This window comes from Plectropomus leopardus, chromosome 6, assembly GCF_026936395.1.
Source record: "Plectropomus leopardus strain MGB_pleo_1.0 chromosome 6, ASM2693639v1, whole genome shotgun sequence".
NCBI lineage: Eukaryota > Metazoa > Chordata > Actinopteri > Perciformes > Serranidae > Plectropomus > Plectropomus leopardus.
Genome location: NC_142181.1, coordinates 35,860,024 through 35,877,621, shown reverse-complemented (window position 1 = coordinate 35,877,621; position 17,598 = coordinate 35,860,024). Strand labels below are relative to the sequence as shown.

The following is a 17,598-nucleotide window of genomic DNA, read 5'->3' as shown; positions in this document are numbered from 1 at the left end:
TTAATTTCAGAAGGGAAGTTCTGATTTTTTACTTAACAAATGACAGAAAACAGCCTCCAGGCAGTGAGCAATCAGAGACAGCATAGTCTTCAAATATATCACTGATCACAGGTTTTATTTCTTGTCTTTTCAAGATAACATTGTTATGACAATTCACACTATAAATGTCCCCAGACAGACTGACTGTAAAAAAATTCTAAATCTACTTTTTTTCAAGTTACAGGATATTTCTTGATATGTTGCTTATTGTCTTGTCTTTTTCCCAATAAATCAATCCAATTTGCTCAGAAATGACAAACCTATCAAACGCGAATGAATGCAACTCAAGACAAACGGTTTGGATCCAGGTGTCAAAGGGTTAAAATCCCCATAATAAAAACAACACTGTAATATTTGATGTTTTACTTTTTTTTTTATTGTTTTTTTATTTTTTACTTTTTTTATTGTATTGTCTCTATGGTGTGTTTGTTGAGGGTCGGGGCGGGGCCGATGTGGATGGGGGTGCGGTGCAGAGGAGGGAGGGGGGGATGCAGAGGAGGGACAACAACAGGTTAGTGGCGCACACTACGGAAGATTAAATGCGGCGGACACAAACTCAGAGGGAACCCAAACAAGAGCCGATTGAAAGGTATGAAGACTGAACTCTGTTTTCACATCCTTGTTTTGACATCTATTTTAAACAATTTAACGTAGATATCGTTAAAGTAGCCTAAATACATCCGCCTGCTTTAGTTTCAGTGCACTTTGACGCAATGCAAGATGCTGATTTTATAAAGACGGTCTCTTTAATGACGCTTTTAGCAGCCGAGACTTAAAATGTAGTTTATTGAAACGATTTGAACTAAATTTATGCTGAATTAGTTTACGGAGGCCAAATATCCTGAAGATGTTCATTGTTAAACCATCGAAACCTGACAGAACTGGCTTAATTTCTTTTAAAAGCATTTAAAGAAGGCAATGAGCAATAAAGGAAGACATGACCTCAAAATGAGCAAGAAATTTGTAAAAAGTACAAGAATTTTACCTGAAAATTAGTTTTAAAAAATAAAGAAAAAGAAATTAGTTAACAAACACACAAGGAAATGACCTGAAAAAAGGTGCTTAAAGATAATATTATTCTGTAGAAAAGGGACAAATGAAACAAGAAATGACCCAAAAATTTGCAAGAAATTAGTAAAAAAGTAAATTAACAAATTACCTGAAAAATAGTTTAACAAAACTGGTGAAGTAACAAGTAAAATTAGCTAGTAAGAAGTTACAAGTTTTTTTTTATTATACATATAATTTTTCTCATCATGCTTTCCTCAGGTTTCAGAGGTTTAAAAGCTTGTGAAATGTGTCTGAATGTGGCACAGGAAAACTGATGTCATCCAGATGTTAAAGAATTGATTACCAATCAGCGTAAATCAATTTTAAAGTCTCATGCTCCAAAAGCTAGGAATGACATGCTGCATGATCTTAACAGAAAAGGGATTGCGTTTAACAGCAGATCTGTTCTGGTCCACTGATGTGGCTTTGATAAGATTCATCATCAAATATCATCGTTTATCCTCTTTAAATTCAAAACCTGCACATTTGACATTTTTAGGTAATTGCAGAGTAACTCCCCTTCATGTTAATAATCCAAATGCAGTTTTTTTTAAATGTAAAATATACAGTGAATTTGAGAGTCAGCACCAATAGAGGCGTGAGTTGTGGCACATGATGAGCAGTGTGTTGGCTGTAAGGTGGGGCGCCTGCAGAGCAGAGCGTGAGGGTGACGTCATCATGTGCACCAGGTGGCAGGAAGGCTTCACTGTTTACTGTCTGACTGTTGACACTGTGCCACGTTTCCTGCCAAGATGATGGAGAGATTTTAATGAACACAGAGTTTTAGTTTAAGTTTTTTTCAAATACAGCTGTTATCTCATCATTGATTGGAAGTTGAAAGGTCCCTGATGGTTTAAAATAAACTTGTATTGTATGTCACTGACAGGATCAGATTGTTATGTGTCTGACTACATTATGGAAAGGATCCCTACAGAGATAAAACTTTCGTTAAAGAGTGCGATCATTTTTGTTTAACCAGAAACAGCCCTGAAATCATGGTCCAGAAAACATCATGTTCTGGCTTAAAAACTTTTTGGTGCTACAATCGCTGCTTGAATGCCACCGCTGTCTCACTAAAGACACCCAGTTTTTGTTGATGGAGCAGAGATACTCAACTTATTTCGCCTGGGTGCCACTTTTGCCAGGGGCCAGATGCAGTAGCCCCATACATGTTTCTAGGATTTGAGGACATTTCTAGGATTTTAGGATGTTTCTATTTTAGGACGTTTCTCAGATTTTAGGACCTCTGTCAGGGGGTGTGGGGGATCCTTCGCCGGCACTTTTTTTTGATCAACAAGCTCTATTTCGATGCTGTTTTCTGCAATCTGACACCTTATGTATACTAAAAATGCAAAAATAATTCCCAGCATGAATAAGTTTATTTTTATTGTGAATTAAAAAACAGTTGCAGGGCCACCTGGCATCCTATGGGGGGCCAGATTGGGCTTGGAGGCCATAAATTGAGTGCCATCGGTCTAGAAAAGCTTGGCAGCCGTCTTGCCTAGGTTTCACGCCCTAAACAAGACAAGGATCAGCTCATATACGATGTTACTTTAGAAATATTGATATGATCCATATGAAATGTACAAATCTAGAAACCTACAATGCCAGTCTTCTGGTGAATGCATGTGTGCTGTCTCACTGTCTGTAACCATCTTCATTAGTGCTTTAACAATTTGATTCAGTGATTAGTTATTTATGTCAGAGAAATACCAAACATTTGACAGTAGGTGGGTTTCCATCACAGATTTGCACAAAACTTAAGCAATATTTTCAAAATGTTGATAAAACACAATTGCGAGATGACTGCGTTTCCACTGAGTGATGTTCTGCGACTTCTTCTCTGGTGATAACATCCCAGTAACCATGGTGATGGATGTTCAAAGCATTAGCAAGTTTATTTCTATTGTAGCCACCACACTAGCCGTCATTATTTCCAATCCAAGGCCTTGTAGCCGTGTTATGGAGCCATAATGGAAAAGCGAGCCCCTTATATGTGGGAGCAGCCACGTATAATTTCACGATTTCACAGAAGAATTGTGGATTCAATGATCTGTTCAACTTTTGAAGAGTTATGTGATGCAATAACAACTCTTGTAGCTCCTGCTGCATCATGGGCGAGCCAGTTCCTACTGACAAGCACAAAGCCATAGCATCATGTGACCTCATAGCATCATATGACCTCGAAAAGACAAAAAAAGTGTTTTTAATTGCAGTTTTGTGAAATATGGCGTAAAAACATTTCTGCATTAAATGGGAGTTTTTTCGAAATTGACGTGTGTATTTTATATTTGCAATTTATGTGATTTGAGGGAACCTGCCTACTGTAATGTTTTGCTTCCATATCTTTGTACATTGGATACCTTTGGATAATATAACTGGTAGCTATTGGCAGATGTCATTGCTTTGCTTATTTCTATAGAAATCATCAAACTCATCAGCTTACGGGAGATATAATCATATTATTTGATTTCAGCTTCTCTGTTTTGTGTGATTCCAGTTTGCACTAAAGAACATGGAGAGTCTTTCTTCTTTTCTCTCCTCCTCTGCTGCTCCTCCTTCCTCCTCTTTATTCCAGCAGGTGGTGATTACTGGTTAGGCCTTATTATAATGCTCCAGCCTGGTAACACGTTGTCTGAAAAGAAAAGTGTGTGGGGGCTCTTTTTATGGTGTTGTGAGGACCCAACACCTGGTTGGACATATACATCATGGGGACGTCTGATCATTTAATTAGAGAGAAGAGATTCATTTAATATACAGTTGAGTTTGGCAGTTTTGACAGCAGCCAGCTGTGCCTCAGTCAGACAGATGTTAATGACTCTTTATCAGCCAGACTGTAAATAAAAAGCTGCTAAAGAAGCAGCTTGGTGCAGAATTCACCAATTAAAAAAAAAAGAAAAAAAAACTCAGTTTCTCAGTCTCATTGGTTCAAATGCTGGTGTAAAGTGCCTGAAAGCAGCACAGGATGCCAAACCAGGTGTTTAACATAAAAAATCTGTTTTTTTTTAACAGAATCTGGATAATTTACATCAGACTTCAAATTGTGAAGTACCCGTTAAAGTGTGAAGGTCCAGACACACCAAACTGACATTAAAGAACCACCTTTAGTCTCAGCCAAAAAGTTGCACATGAAAATCTCCACAAACAATGAAAATGAAAGCACAAACCATCATGAAACATTTCTGCTCAAGAGCTCAAAGACTAAAAAGAAGTACTTTTACCTTAGACAATAAGCTTGTTTCCATCTCACTCCCTCTCTGCTTCAGTCGTTTATTTGCTATCCATACATCTGTTTCTCTTATCGTGCACTGAGATGAATATAACAATTCACAATAACTTCATTTATGTAGCATCTTTTAAAGTTTACAAAATGCTTTGACAATCAAAGCAGAAGAGGCAGTACAACAAAAATAGCCAAACAGTCATGCCGAACTAAGACCAGACAAGAATTAAAGTAAAATTAAACAAGATACAAAAATATATCAGGAAGAAGATGGACGATACTGAGAAATTGAGGAAAAAATGATTAATATATTGATAAAATATCAAATTTTACTTTTACATAGAATTTTATTGTTGGTAGGTTGATAGGGATTGCTTTCAATCAAGTTTGGTTGTGTGCTACCATGATGCTATATGTGCCTTATTATAGTATTTTTAAATTGTTTGTACCAACAATCTGCAGACCATATTTCACCTTGAGGGACAATAAAAGCTCAGAACTAAAAGTAAATATAGTTAAAATAATTAAAGCAATAAGCAAATACAAAAAATAATAAAGGGTCAATACTGAGTAACAAGATTAAAAAAATATTTTAAAAAAGAGACAACAAGACAACAAAAACTAGGTCTATGAAAGTGGTGCAAAGGGGCAAATTACAAAAAAGAAAAGAAAAGAAAAACAGATTAACTGAATTAACTGATTATTTCTGCAAACCCATTTAGCTGATTTCTCGTTCAGTTTCGAGCGTTCTCTGATGGACAGGAAATTGGGAAACAGCAATAGAAAATAAGTGCTTGACAAGAAGGTCTGTTGTAATATTGACTGGCTACCAGCTGTCTCACTAACTGGAGTGCCTGCTGTCAGCTGGCTGGTTGTCAGGAGAATTGCTTCCTGGAAACCTATAGTTACTGACATTCTTCCCCCATAGCTACACAGACACGCATGAAGGTGCCAGATGGATTAATTAACATTTTTAAATGTGTAGTTATAAGTGAGTCAGAAAATGATTTTGTCCATTTTGTGATCACGGTAAAACAGTATGAGTACACATTAACTGTTTAATGAACTTATTATACATTTGATAATATATTATGCTGATCATTGAATACAGTTTTGTTAATGTGAAATCTGGATCGCTGTGCTGTGACGACTTTCATGAGCTATTTAACCCTTTAAAACCTGAGCAAATTGGTTTGATTTCTTTCGAAACAACTTATGTGCCCACAGGCTCTCACACTGGTTGGTTTTTATGTATAGGAGTCTTATTGGACTGGTTCCCTCTTATTTATGTACTTATATGTGTAAAAACCAAAATCAATATGGCCTGCGCTCTCACAGTACTCTTTTGATGTCGGTCCCCAAAGTTCGCACAGAACTTGGCAAAAAAGCTTTTAAATTTGCTGCCCTGAACAACTTACAGAAGGACTTAAAACTGTCTGAGCTGATCACTATGGGGGAATTTAAGTCACTTTCAAAAGGTCGAGAAAATAGCACTATTGGTCAATGTGACTGCTACTCCAATGTAAACTGAAATTTAATGATTGCACTTTTCGCATCTTAACTGGAGATTGTGCTCGCTCTTTGTATTGTGTGATAGTTGTATTTTTCTTCTTCTTCTTATTATTATTATTTTAAATTATGTTGCAGAAAAAAGTATATATATTTTTTCTGATTTTCAGCATTTTTTCTGTCCATTTTCTTGTTCTTTTCTTTCTTTCTTTATTTATTTATTTGCTTATATTCTGGTGATTTTCTTGTTATATCTTTCTATTTCCTGCTAATTTTTGAAGTTGCTCTTTGCCCTCTCTCAATGTTTAGGAATGATATCAAACAAATTTGCTCAAGTTTCAAAGGGTTAAAGAGAAGAAAATAAAACATATAAAATAATTGTAAAATATCTCTGTTGACCTTATACAGACCACAAAGTCTGAAAATCAGGAATTATATATTTGTTCAAATTAGTCTGCGTACATTTTGGTAAATCTGGTTAAAACCTGTTTAATTTTAACAGAAAACCGATATCCATCTAGTAAGAAGGGATGTGTTCAAGTGCATCCTGCAGTTTTATGGTGCAACTATTAATTTCCTCATTGTTATATTGTTTGTTTTTAATAAACATTATGTAGCCAGAACACCCTAGTAAGCATTATCAGGTGGATTATCCTGAAGAAATAAAACAAAGTGAATTCAAATGAATTGTTCAAGTAGATGAGAACCTCGTCTGCCTGTCAGCTCGTCTCACCGCTTCATTCTGTTTTCAGTCATTATAAATTATTATGGTGTCACTCTGCTCTCCAGGTGCCAGAACCGCCTGATGCTGCAGCCTAATCTGGTCACCTGGGACTGAGCACACACACACACACACACACACACAGACGGACAGCCAGCATGGCATCAGACCAGCCCATCCTGACAGAGCAGCAGGAGCTGCAGAGAAGAGCCAATCATGTCACAGATGAGGTAAAAAAATGAATATTTTTTTCTTGGAGGCTTCCCTCAAAGTAGATTATCATTGCTGTGAGTCATTACCTTAAATAATGTTGAAAACACATGTTTACAGGATGGATTTTCTCTCTTTATAATAACAAATGTGGTGCGAGATAAACACTGACTTTGTAATGAACTCTTTAGTTGCAGATGTGTTTGACCAGAATGACATTGCAGTCATTTCACTCACTGCGTCAGCACAGATTAATTGGATAAAGTTTTAATCAATCAGAGCTGATCAGTTTAAATCTAAAAAATATAATAGTGGTTATTGTTATGGCAGTGTATCGCTGCCAAGTCAATAAAAGAGAAACACATCAACGAGGGACAGAAACTACACCACGTCTAACAACACACAAGACAGACAGGTTCTTTGCTGGTGATGTGTCACAGTGCTCTGCCTGAGGGGACTTCCCCTTTAAGGACACCTGGCTCACCTGGTTGCCATAGAGACAACTGGTCTCCCAGTGCCGCTGTCTGCAGGGAAACATCAGGCCCGGATGAGCTCATACACACCATGGTGCTCAGAGGTTACTGCAGGTCAAAGCCATTTGTCACCTCATTATCCCTGCTGTGGGGAAGTCCCCGGAGATGGACATGCTATTTACAGACACACACACACACACACACACACACACACACACACAAAAAAAAAAAAACAACTGACACCCAAGTGGCGTAAAGACTTGGAGAGAGATTTTCCGTGTGTAAGAGTGCGGTGTAAATGCAAATCAAATCATCATCAGCACAAAACGGCAGTTAAAGATCCAATCTGTATATTTTTGCCAACATGTCAATAACACATCTATTGACATAAACAAGAGTTTGATATATAAACCTGTTATGCTTCACTCAGTTGACCATAAATTTATCGCTTAAAAAAAATAAAATGAAAGCATCGGAAAATGTTACTGACCTGTGAAGTTTGGAAATGGTAGAATCTGACTAGACAGAATATCTCTTGGCAGCATTTTATTTTATAGGTCTGTTATTTCCAAATAATAGGAGAAAGAAAAAATAGAATTTTGCCCAATTATGGAGAAAATATGAAAAACAGGATTAGTTTTTCCTTTTTTTTTTAGCTTGATGATTTCAAGAATTCAAATAATGGCTCAATTCAAGCACCCACTCGCCAGAAAAAATGCTATTGTGCATTTTTGCAAACTGCAGATAAGGTGTTTCATTTGCACGTTATTATGTTGGGGTTTTATGAAAATTTCACTTTTTATTGTGCTTAGGCACAAAAAAAACCCACTTTGCAATGGTTAGGAAGAGATCATGTTTTTGCTTAAGGTACTCAGGGCACAATCCTGGCTGGCTTGGTCTTATTCCCATCTCGTCCAATACTGTCACTTTGTTAGTGAGACCAGCCTCAGACACTGATGCAAAGAAGCACCTTCAGCACTATGAAATGATACACAACGGGTGTGTGAATTTTAGAGGCAGCAGGCAGCAATAGAACTTGTCAAATTCTGTTTTGTTGTTGGTTGACGTTGGTGTCACTTACTCACTCACCAACCTAATCACATTCTTTTCAATTTTGGTTGCTCTAACAAATAAAATATTTAAAAAAATCTTTTACCTATGTTGTAAGAGTATTTTGAAAAGACCAATTGCATAACAAGTGTAAATGTACCTGAACAGCCAAAACAGATGCAGGAAGATATCTAGTGTGCCATATTTAGTCGTGAAAGTTTACTGACAAAATGGCCGTATATGACACGTTGGGATTAGAATGTGTTGTCCCGGCAGAGAAAGCAGCAACGCCTCTGCAAAGACAACTCCTGGAGACACAGTGACAGGTCAGTAAAATAAAGTATTAGGCATAAAAAAAACCTTTTTGGCTCAAAATATCCAGTTTTGGTGTCAAAATCTCTGCATGCAGCAGTTTCTCCATAAAAAACAACCCCTTTTTGTGGCACCATCCCCACTGGAAAAACAGAAATGCTGCTAAGAATACCCACGTTTGGGGGCTTAAAGGCTGCTGAAATAACTGCAGAAGCTCGCTGAAAAACAATAGCTTTTGTTTGTTGTTCTCAGGCAGGCGTCTCTCTTTGGGGACACACCATCCACCACCCCTCCACCTCTCGATGACGAAGTCAGCTTATAAATATGTAACTTTAGAAACGTTGATGTGATACATATAAAAACCTACCAATGTAACAAATTTGTGGTTTGCAGAAACATACAAAGTTAACATTTTCTTTCAACAACTGAAATGTATTCTTGTCTGCAGAAACATTGCCCATTTGTGCACATTCAGCTGACTGTATACTGTATGTATTGTATGTTAAAGTGCCCATTTTTGTGTCTTTTAGTCCTTGGAGAGCACACGGCGGATGATGCAGCTGGTTGAGGAGGTACATATGCAATAATGTAAATACGCAGCCGGGAGACTAGTGAGGCCTGCAGCCATTGAAACTATGAAAGACGGGCAGTCAGGGAACCAGAGACAGAAACTCATCATGCAGTTCATGCTCATTATTATGTTAGCGTCATCATCTTTACATCTGCTGTCTGTGTTTCCACTGTTGTTTCCACACAAAGATGACTTTAAACAAGATGAATGCCGGGATGTGATTAACTGTAAGCTGCTGGAAAGTAATTTTGGGTTTGGACATAATGATAACAAAAGTGGGTGAGAGCAGAGAGGACACTGGTTAGAAAGTCAGAAAAACATTTACAGTAGTTTAACCTTAGCAACAATGCCAGCAACAACGCCAAAAATAGCAAGAAATTACCAGAAAGTTACAAAATAAATTACCTGAAAAAAGCTTGGTAAGCTGCATATAAATGTATTACCTCTTTTTTTTTAAGTTAAGTTAATTTTCACCCCATGGCAATCATATATTGCCTGTGTGCAGCAAATGTGTATTCTGTAGTCATGTGGTTTTTGTTTTTCTCTCTGCAGAGTAAAGATGCTGGGATCAGAGCTGTGGTTATGCTGGATGAACAAGGAGGTAATCAGCTCTTTTTTATTTAAATTCTACTTTTGTTCAATGTCCTCTGAGCTGTAAAATACAAAGGTCTGTTTCCAGAAGAATTGGTATTGTGGCATTGCTTAAATATTTTAGGATATTTTAGGATATCTGCCCCTGGACTTACTGAGACATAAATTAAGAGATCAGTATGACTTTCACCTCTGTGAGCTCAACCATTCAGTGTCATCATGTGTAACCCAGTTGAGGACAAAATCACAGGAAGCAGGACACACTGCAGGACTGTCCAGCTGTACACATTTTCTGTGTTCAGTAGAGGTTCAACAAGGATTGACATGGATAGTTAATATGCTGTACCATCATACAATGGTAAATAAGCAAATTAATTTCTGCCACAGATGGACGAGTTAGCTTCTCACAACCCAATCGCCAGACAAAATGTTGGCATTGTACATTTCTGCAAACCACAGATACAGAATATTTGTATGCTATTATGTAGCTGATATGTTGACACTTTTCAACAACACTGTGGTAAACGTGTGGTTAGGTATGGCATGTGGTTAAGGTTAGAAAAAATCATGTTCTGGCTTAAAGCACCTAGTGTTGTTGCCCCATCCCTGCAGGACACACAGCGGAATGAAAAAAAAGCTTTCCAGGGCTGAAATGCTGTTGGAAAAACAGACACCTGTTGATAAAAAACACCAATGTTTAGGAGCTAAAAAGCCGTTGGAAAAACAGTGTCGGATTGCTAAAAATCCCACACATTTGGGTGCTGAAATACTGTTGGAAAAACAGCTATGCATTGCTTGTGTTGGGTTGCAAGAAGCACACATTGGGGTGCTAAAATGTTGTTAAAAACAGCCAGGTTGTGCTACAACAGTGCTTGAAAAACAGTGTTAGATTGCTAAAAACACATTTGGGAGCTAAAGTACCGCTGGAAAAACGTCTGTGCATTGCTTAAAAACCTCAATATAGCTGCTACATTTAGGGGCTAAAATCCTGCTAGAAAAAACAGCTATGGGTTGCTTCAAAACACCCAGGTTTTGGGAGCAAAAAAGCTGCTGGAAAAATGGTGTTGGGTTGCAAAAAACATGCACATTTGGGAGCTAAAAGATGTCTGGATAAACAGTTATGGGTTGATAAAAAAAACCTCCATATTTTGTGGCTAAAAAGCTGCTGGAAAAGCAGATAGGTGTCCATAAAAAAAACTGCTACATTAGGGAGCTAAAAAGCTGCTGGAAAAAAAAGCCACGTTTCACTAAAAACCTAACACATTTGGGGGCCACAAACTTTGGAAAACAGCCACCATTTGCTTAAAAACACCCACTTTTCAGGGCTAAAAAGCTTCAAGAAAAACAGTGCTGGGTTGCTAAAAACGATGGATGTTTGAGGACATGTTTGAGAGCTGCACGTGGAACTCTCAGCTTTGAGTTTGTATTTACTGGGTATTGTCAGCATGTTCTGTACATATAGGTCTGAACCAATCAGACAGTCTAGGGTTGGAACCATCTGTTGCATACTGTCTGTCTCTGCTGTTGTTACAAAAACCATAAAACGCAGCGCCATAAACTGCTGTCCCTACCAGAGCAGCTGGAGCGTATTGAGGAAGGCATGGACTCCATCAACAGGGACATGAGAGAGGCAGAGAAGAACCTGACAGACATGGCCCAGTGCTGCGGTCTGTGTGTCTGGCCACTCAGGAAGTAGGTTGTGGCGCCCAGAATCCGCACCTGGGGGCCCAAGAAACCTGCACTGGTGCCCAGTTCCATCAGAGGAGTTTAACCCTTTAACACGTGGATCAGCATCAGCTCTCTTGTGCTGCATTCAGATGTCCTTTGGAATCATTTAAAAAAAAATGTAAAAAAAAATGTTGTTTGATTTCCTCCAAAAAACACTGGAAAAACGTTATGAGCAACTTGGTAAGAAATGTCCTGCACACTACAAAAAATATGTACAAGGTGACAATCGATCTGAAAATTAGCTGAAAATGTTTGAGAGAAAAATGTTCAGAAAAAGCACTTTCTTGAGGTCATTTTCTTGTTTGTTGTTTTGTTTTTTAATTCTTTTTTTCCTTTCCTTTTTTTTCTTATTTTCCAGTAGGTTTTTGGGCTGTTTTAGAAAGAAGCTCAACAGAAGCTGGTCAGGTTTCAAAGGGTTAAATAGTTTTTATACAAACATTTTATATATATATAACCTTCTAGTGAATTATTTTAAAGCCATTCTGCATCCCTGTACTTTGTTAAAATCATGTTTTTGTACTTTTTATTTTTGAACTGGTTCATGTTTGAATGTTGCCTCAACTCCAAATTCAAGCTGTTCCATAGTTTTACTCCAGGAAATGATATTAAAAAAAACTTTAATTCAACCACAAACTCATGGTGAAACCATGATGGAACTGTGCACCAAGGTCAGGGTGCAGACAGCCAGCAGATCAGCTGGTCCCCGTGTGGCCCCTGTTAGTGCAGAGTGATGTTATTTATCATTTGGGAGTGGATTTTTGTGGTTTTTACTTTGGGGCATCTCGTGGTCAGTCGCTGGTGGCTGGTTTTCAGTTCAGCTGTAACACTTTTAGAAAATAGTCGAATTTTCCTCCCTTTTTTTGTGGATTTTGTTTAGCCTTTTCTTCCTCTTCTTCCATTTGGTCCATATTCCCTTCTCCTCTTCTTTTCGCTTCCCTCTTTTCTTGCTATTTCATCTCCCTTTCTCCTATCATCTTCTTTACCTCTCCCTCCTCTACTGCCACATCCTCTTCCTCCCCTTTATACTTTCACCCCCTTCCTCTTTCCAACTTCACCTTGTCTTTCTTCCCCCTTTTTCTCCATGTCCTCCTTTGTTCCTCCTTTCTCCCTCTCCTCCTGCCTTCTTCCCTTTTACTCCTCTTCCCTCCTCCTCTTCCATCTCCTCTAATAGAACAGTTGGAGCGCATAGAGGAGGGTCTGGCTCAGATCAACTCTGATATGAAGGAGGCAGAGAAAAACCTGACTGACCTGGGCAAGTGCTGTGGCCTCTGCTCCTGTGATAAGTAGGTGCAGGTTTCTGTGTGTGTGTGTGTGTGTGTGTGTGTGTGCGTGTGCGTGTGCGTGTGCGTGTGCGCGCGCGCGCTCAGTCCCAGGTGACCAGATTAGGCTGCAGCATCAGGTGGTTCTGGCACCTGGAGAGCCGAGTGACACCATGATAATTTGTAATGACTGAAAACAGAATGGAGCAGAGAGAGAATGGAGCTGACAGGAAGACGAGGTTCTGTGTGTGTGCGTGTGTGTGGTTTGACTGGTACAACTTATTGTGAGGTAAGTAAACCATGATCCTGCAGAAGATATCAGAATTAAGAATTAAGACATTTCTCGCTCATATATTGCTTGATTTTATTTTCATTAGATAGTTGACATTGCACTGGATCATGTGCATTGAGAAACACTTGCATAAATGTGTAGTTTCTACCCAGTCACAAGAAGAAATGTTGGCATTGTATGTTTCTGCAAAGAACAGATATGTTACATTTGTACATTATTACGTCGCGGATGCATTAAAAACTTTACATTTACATTCTTTACATTTCAGCGACTCTGTGGTTCAGTTGTGGTTCGATTTAGGCCAAAAAATGGTTAGGAAGGATGATATCTGGCGTAAAATACCCACTTTTTGTGGTACTATTTTGACAGGAAATTCCATGATAATGCAAGAAAAAAGTATCCAAAGTCATGGCACTGTGCTGGCAGGAAACACAATGATATCTCTGTACAAAACAAGCACTTTCACTGTACTGTCACTGCAGAAAATACTGCAATAATGCAGTCAAAAACAGCTTTTTGTGGCAACATCAAGGCAGAAAAGGCTGCAAAATCTCAGTTAAAAATAAACCTTTATGTGGCACTGTCATGGTAGAAATTGCTGCAATATCCCAGTAAAAAACAACTGGTTATTGTACTATTATCACAGCACAAAACACTGCAATATTTCACTAAAAAACAACTGCTTCTCTGACACTATTACTGCAGAGAATACTGCAATATCTCAGTTAAAAAAAAAATACTCTTTTTGTGGCACTATCACAGCAGAAAATACTGCAAAATCTCTGCCAAAAAACAACTGTTCTTTGTGGCATTATCACAACACAAAACACTTTAACACTCAGTTAAAAAAAGTGCTTTTGTGGCAGTATTACATCAGTGTATACTGCAATATTTCAGTAAACAACAATTGCTTTTTGTGTCAAATCACAGCAGCAAATACTGCAATATCTCAGTACACAATAATTGGAAATGCAGCGTTGTGTTGCTAAAAACAACCACATTTGGCACCCAAAGTGCTGCTGGAAAACACAGCAATGAATTGCTTAAAAATGCTCTGGGAAAATTTACTACACCACTGACCACAAATGTTGATATGAAATATACACGTCATGTATTTGAGGTTTGCAGAAATGTACAATGCCAACATTTCCTTCTGGTGACTGGGCTGGTAGTTTTCATTCTTTGTTCTTTAATTGCTGTAGCTTTCTTTTGTTGCCTGCTTACTCTGCTGCCGTGTGGATTTAGTGCTGTTTAGATATCATCTTACCTCTTTGTCATCTCTACTGTTTGAATTGACCACTGCTGCCATACATGCATCACATAACAAACATTTGTACTGGTTGGACATTTGTCCATTTGTCTCCATTCAAATTAAACAATAAATATGTGGTGCAGCTGCAGGAGCAGTATGGAGTGCAGCGTGCGTCACATTTAACAGGGAGAACTCCATAACAAGATATTCATAAGGTCATTCTCTCTGCCAGACTGAAGGCCTTTGAGGAGAGTGGGGCATACAAGGCAGTGTGGGGCGGAGGTCAGGATGGCGTTGTGTCCAATCAGCCGCCGTCATCTCGAGTCGTCGATGAAAGGGAGCAGATGATCATGAGTGGAGGATACATACGGAGGTAGAGAGTGTGTGTTACTGTACATTGGCTTGTAGGAGAAGCAGCTGTGTAACGTAAGGTAATACCAGCAGGCATAAGTCATGCAGGCAGCTGGCCAAACACACGACATTAACACACACACACACACACATACATACACACACACACACTCTCTCTCTCTTTGTTGTGCTCTGTGTCAGGGTGACTAACGATGCGCGAGAGGATGAGATGGAGGAGAACTTGGCTCATGTCGGCAGCATCATCGGGAATTTGAAGAGCATGGCCCTGGACATGGGCAACGAGATCGACACGCAGAACGTCCAGATCGAACGCATACAGGGCGAGGTACTGCCGTCACATCCATCCATCCATCTATCCATTCATCCACAACCACATTCTCATATATTTCATATTCATATTCTGCTGTGTAGTTCAGGCTCCCATTGAGACATCAAGCAATAGATTGACAGGTGGCCCCCCAAGAAGGTTCTAATTATGTTCTAGTTAACAGTAAGGTGGTAGAATGCATAAAACAGCATGAAATGTCCTAAAATTCGCAAAATGTTCTAAAATCTGCGAAATGTTCCAGAATCCAATAAATGTACTTGATTCCGAGAACAGCCTAAAATCTTTAAAAAGTCCTGAAATCCTAGAGATTTCCTAAAATCGACAAAAAGTCAGAAAATCCCAGATGCATCCTAAAGTCTGCAAAACATCCTAAAATTCTAGAAACGCCGTAAAAAAGGAGACATGTCAGATAATCCGAGGAATGTGCTAAAATCCAAGAAATGTTCTAAAATCTGCGAAACACTCTCCTACATATGTACTGAAATCTGAGAACAGCCTAAAATCTTAGAAATGTCCTAAAATCTTAGAGATTTTCTCAAATTGACAAAAAGTCCGAAAAACCCAGAAGCATCCTAAAATCTAAAAGCATCGTCCTAAAATCTGAGAAATGTCACATAATCTGAGAAATGTCACATAATCTGAGAAATGTCCTAAAATCTTAGAAATCCTCAAGTCCTATAATCCTGGAAATATTTTAAAATCCTGAGAAAATCCTAAAATCCTAGTCTCACAATCATGGAAACATCCTATAATCCTGAAAGGTTCTTAAATTCTACAAACATCCAGAAATCCTGGAAACATGTACGGGGCTCCTGGGGTCCCTGTCATTTTTTACGGTGGCCCTGTAGAGAAGCAGGTAGAGTCTCCCTGCTCTGTCATTTAAGCACTGCAGCCGGAGCTGAACCTCCTCCTCTGGTAGAGGCTGGCTTTAATAAAAAGAGGGATTAGCTGCAAAAAAGAAGAGATGAAAGCTGCACACCTCTGCTTTAACAAATGCATCAAAATATCTGAACATTTAATACCGTATTATGTAACAGTATTTGATGATTGCTTTAGTTATTTTGGAAGACTGTGTTTGAGCAGCCACTGCAATGAAGCCAACTTGAATTTGAAAGATTAACAGAGAGGTTCTTATCAGCATTTCTGTCTTATCTCTCTGCAGGCTATTCTCAATGTGTCCCGCATCGATGCTGCCAACCAGAAAGCCAACAATCTCATGAAACGATAGAGGGAGCGCTCTGCCATTTCACTCTTTTTCCACTAATTCATCTTACTTTGCAGTTACTATGCCTCAGCATGCTTGCCAAAGTATTTCCTCTGCTCTATACAGCTCATGTTTTCCTTCCAGCGTCATTATTGCTGTGATATTCCTACAGGGACCATAAGTCCACGACTCTCCGTAGTGAGGTGTTAATTATGTCTTATCTCGTGTTCCTATTTAGTCTCATAATTATTCGGATAGGGAGTTTTGCTGTGGCACTGATGCGACTTTTGAAATGAATCACAGGATTATTATAGCCTAACTCTATTTCACAGCAAGACTTTTGTCACTTTACATTTCACACTCAGGGTGTTTCCCCTCAAGGTGGCCTCTGTGGTCACGCAGGCAGCAGAGACGGATCACAGGAGGCTTTAATGAGCCCTGCGGGGAAAGTGGGCCACTGCAGCAGCTTCATCACCACCAGCAGCAGCAGCAGAGAGCACAATCAAGCAAATCAAGAAATTATTTCACAAGAGCTGAACGTGTGGAAAACAGCACAGCGAAAAAGAACGGTCTCGGGACGTGAATCTAAAGCCAGAGTGGCCTTTTACTTGTACTGGGCAGATCATTTCAAAGCTGTGTGGAGAATATGTCCAAATTTTTCATAAGAAACACAAAAAACCCCAACACCCAAACTTTCAACAACCACTTTATTTCCTAATGTAAACATCCTTGTACAACGCGCCCCCCCCCCTTCCTGGAGTCTGAAATCTTCCAAACAGGCTGAAACACGTGCGTGATGGCGCCCTCTGCAGGCGAAGCCGGGTATTGCGCACAGGAAGGAAACACGCATTTGTCCCTAGAGGTGGATCTCTGGCGACACCAAGCGGACAAACGTGGAACCTGCTCTCCCCGGCCTCTCCATCTTCTGTTTTTACTCCATGTTGGTATAAAATGGTGGTGAAATGACAACGTGTTGGTGCTGCTGTCTATCTCACATCCCCTCTATTGAATCTGATCTCAGCGAGTCAAAAATCACATCAAATACTTTCTGAAAATGCAACTATTCTGTGCTTTCTGTGTGTTTTTCATAACAGCTAATATTTCTCTTGGTTCGCATTAATTAATGTTCTCTAGGCATCATTATTGCTCCAGTCTTGACCTACATTGTGCTGTGGCTGGCATTCAGATACTACGGATTCATGTTGGGTTTGGTTGGTACAATGAAGCTGATGACCTCTGTTGACCTAAACAGTCCTCCATGCTTATTACGCAGCAGGTTTAAGACCACTCAGACACAAAGGCGCGTCCAGAGCGCATATTTACTGATGTTGGGTGCGAAGAAATGCGTTTAAATGAACGTTGTGAATAAAAATGTGCTAAAAAAATATGGCCGTGGACTAGTTAATAAGGCCAG

The 17,598-nt window shown here is 39.1% G+C and overlaps 1 protein-coding gene across 2 annotated transcripts; it reads left to right on the top strand.

The window, feature by feature from the left end:
* The first annotated feature begins 520 nt into the window (after window positions 1–520).
* On the top strand, window positions 521–17,257 carry LOC121943278 (synaptosomal-associated protein 25). 2 transcript variants are annotated; one of them, XM_042486773.2, is made up of 8 exons: window positions 521–628; window positions 6,611–6,772; window positions 9,118–9,159; window positions 9,711–9,759; window positions 12,649–12,760; window positions 14,513–14,653; window positions 14,833–14,977; window positions 16,143–17,257. In XM_042486773.2, the coding sequence occupies exons 2-8, from the start codon at window positions 6,701–6,703 to the stop codon at window positions 16,206–16,208; spliced, it is 627 nt and encodes a 208-aa protein (XP_042342707.1). In that variant the 5' UTR covers window positions 521–628; window positions 6,611–6,700; the 3' UTR covers window positions 16,209–17,257. The 2 variants fall into 2 exon arrangements, with proteins under 2 accessions (XP_042342707.1, XP_087935473.1); XM_088079347.1 differs by lacking the exon at window positions 12,649–12,760 and adding an exon at window positions 11,324–11,441.
* Window positions 17,258–17,598: the final 341 nt, after the last annotated feature.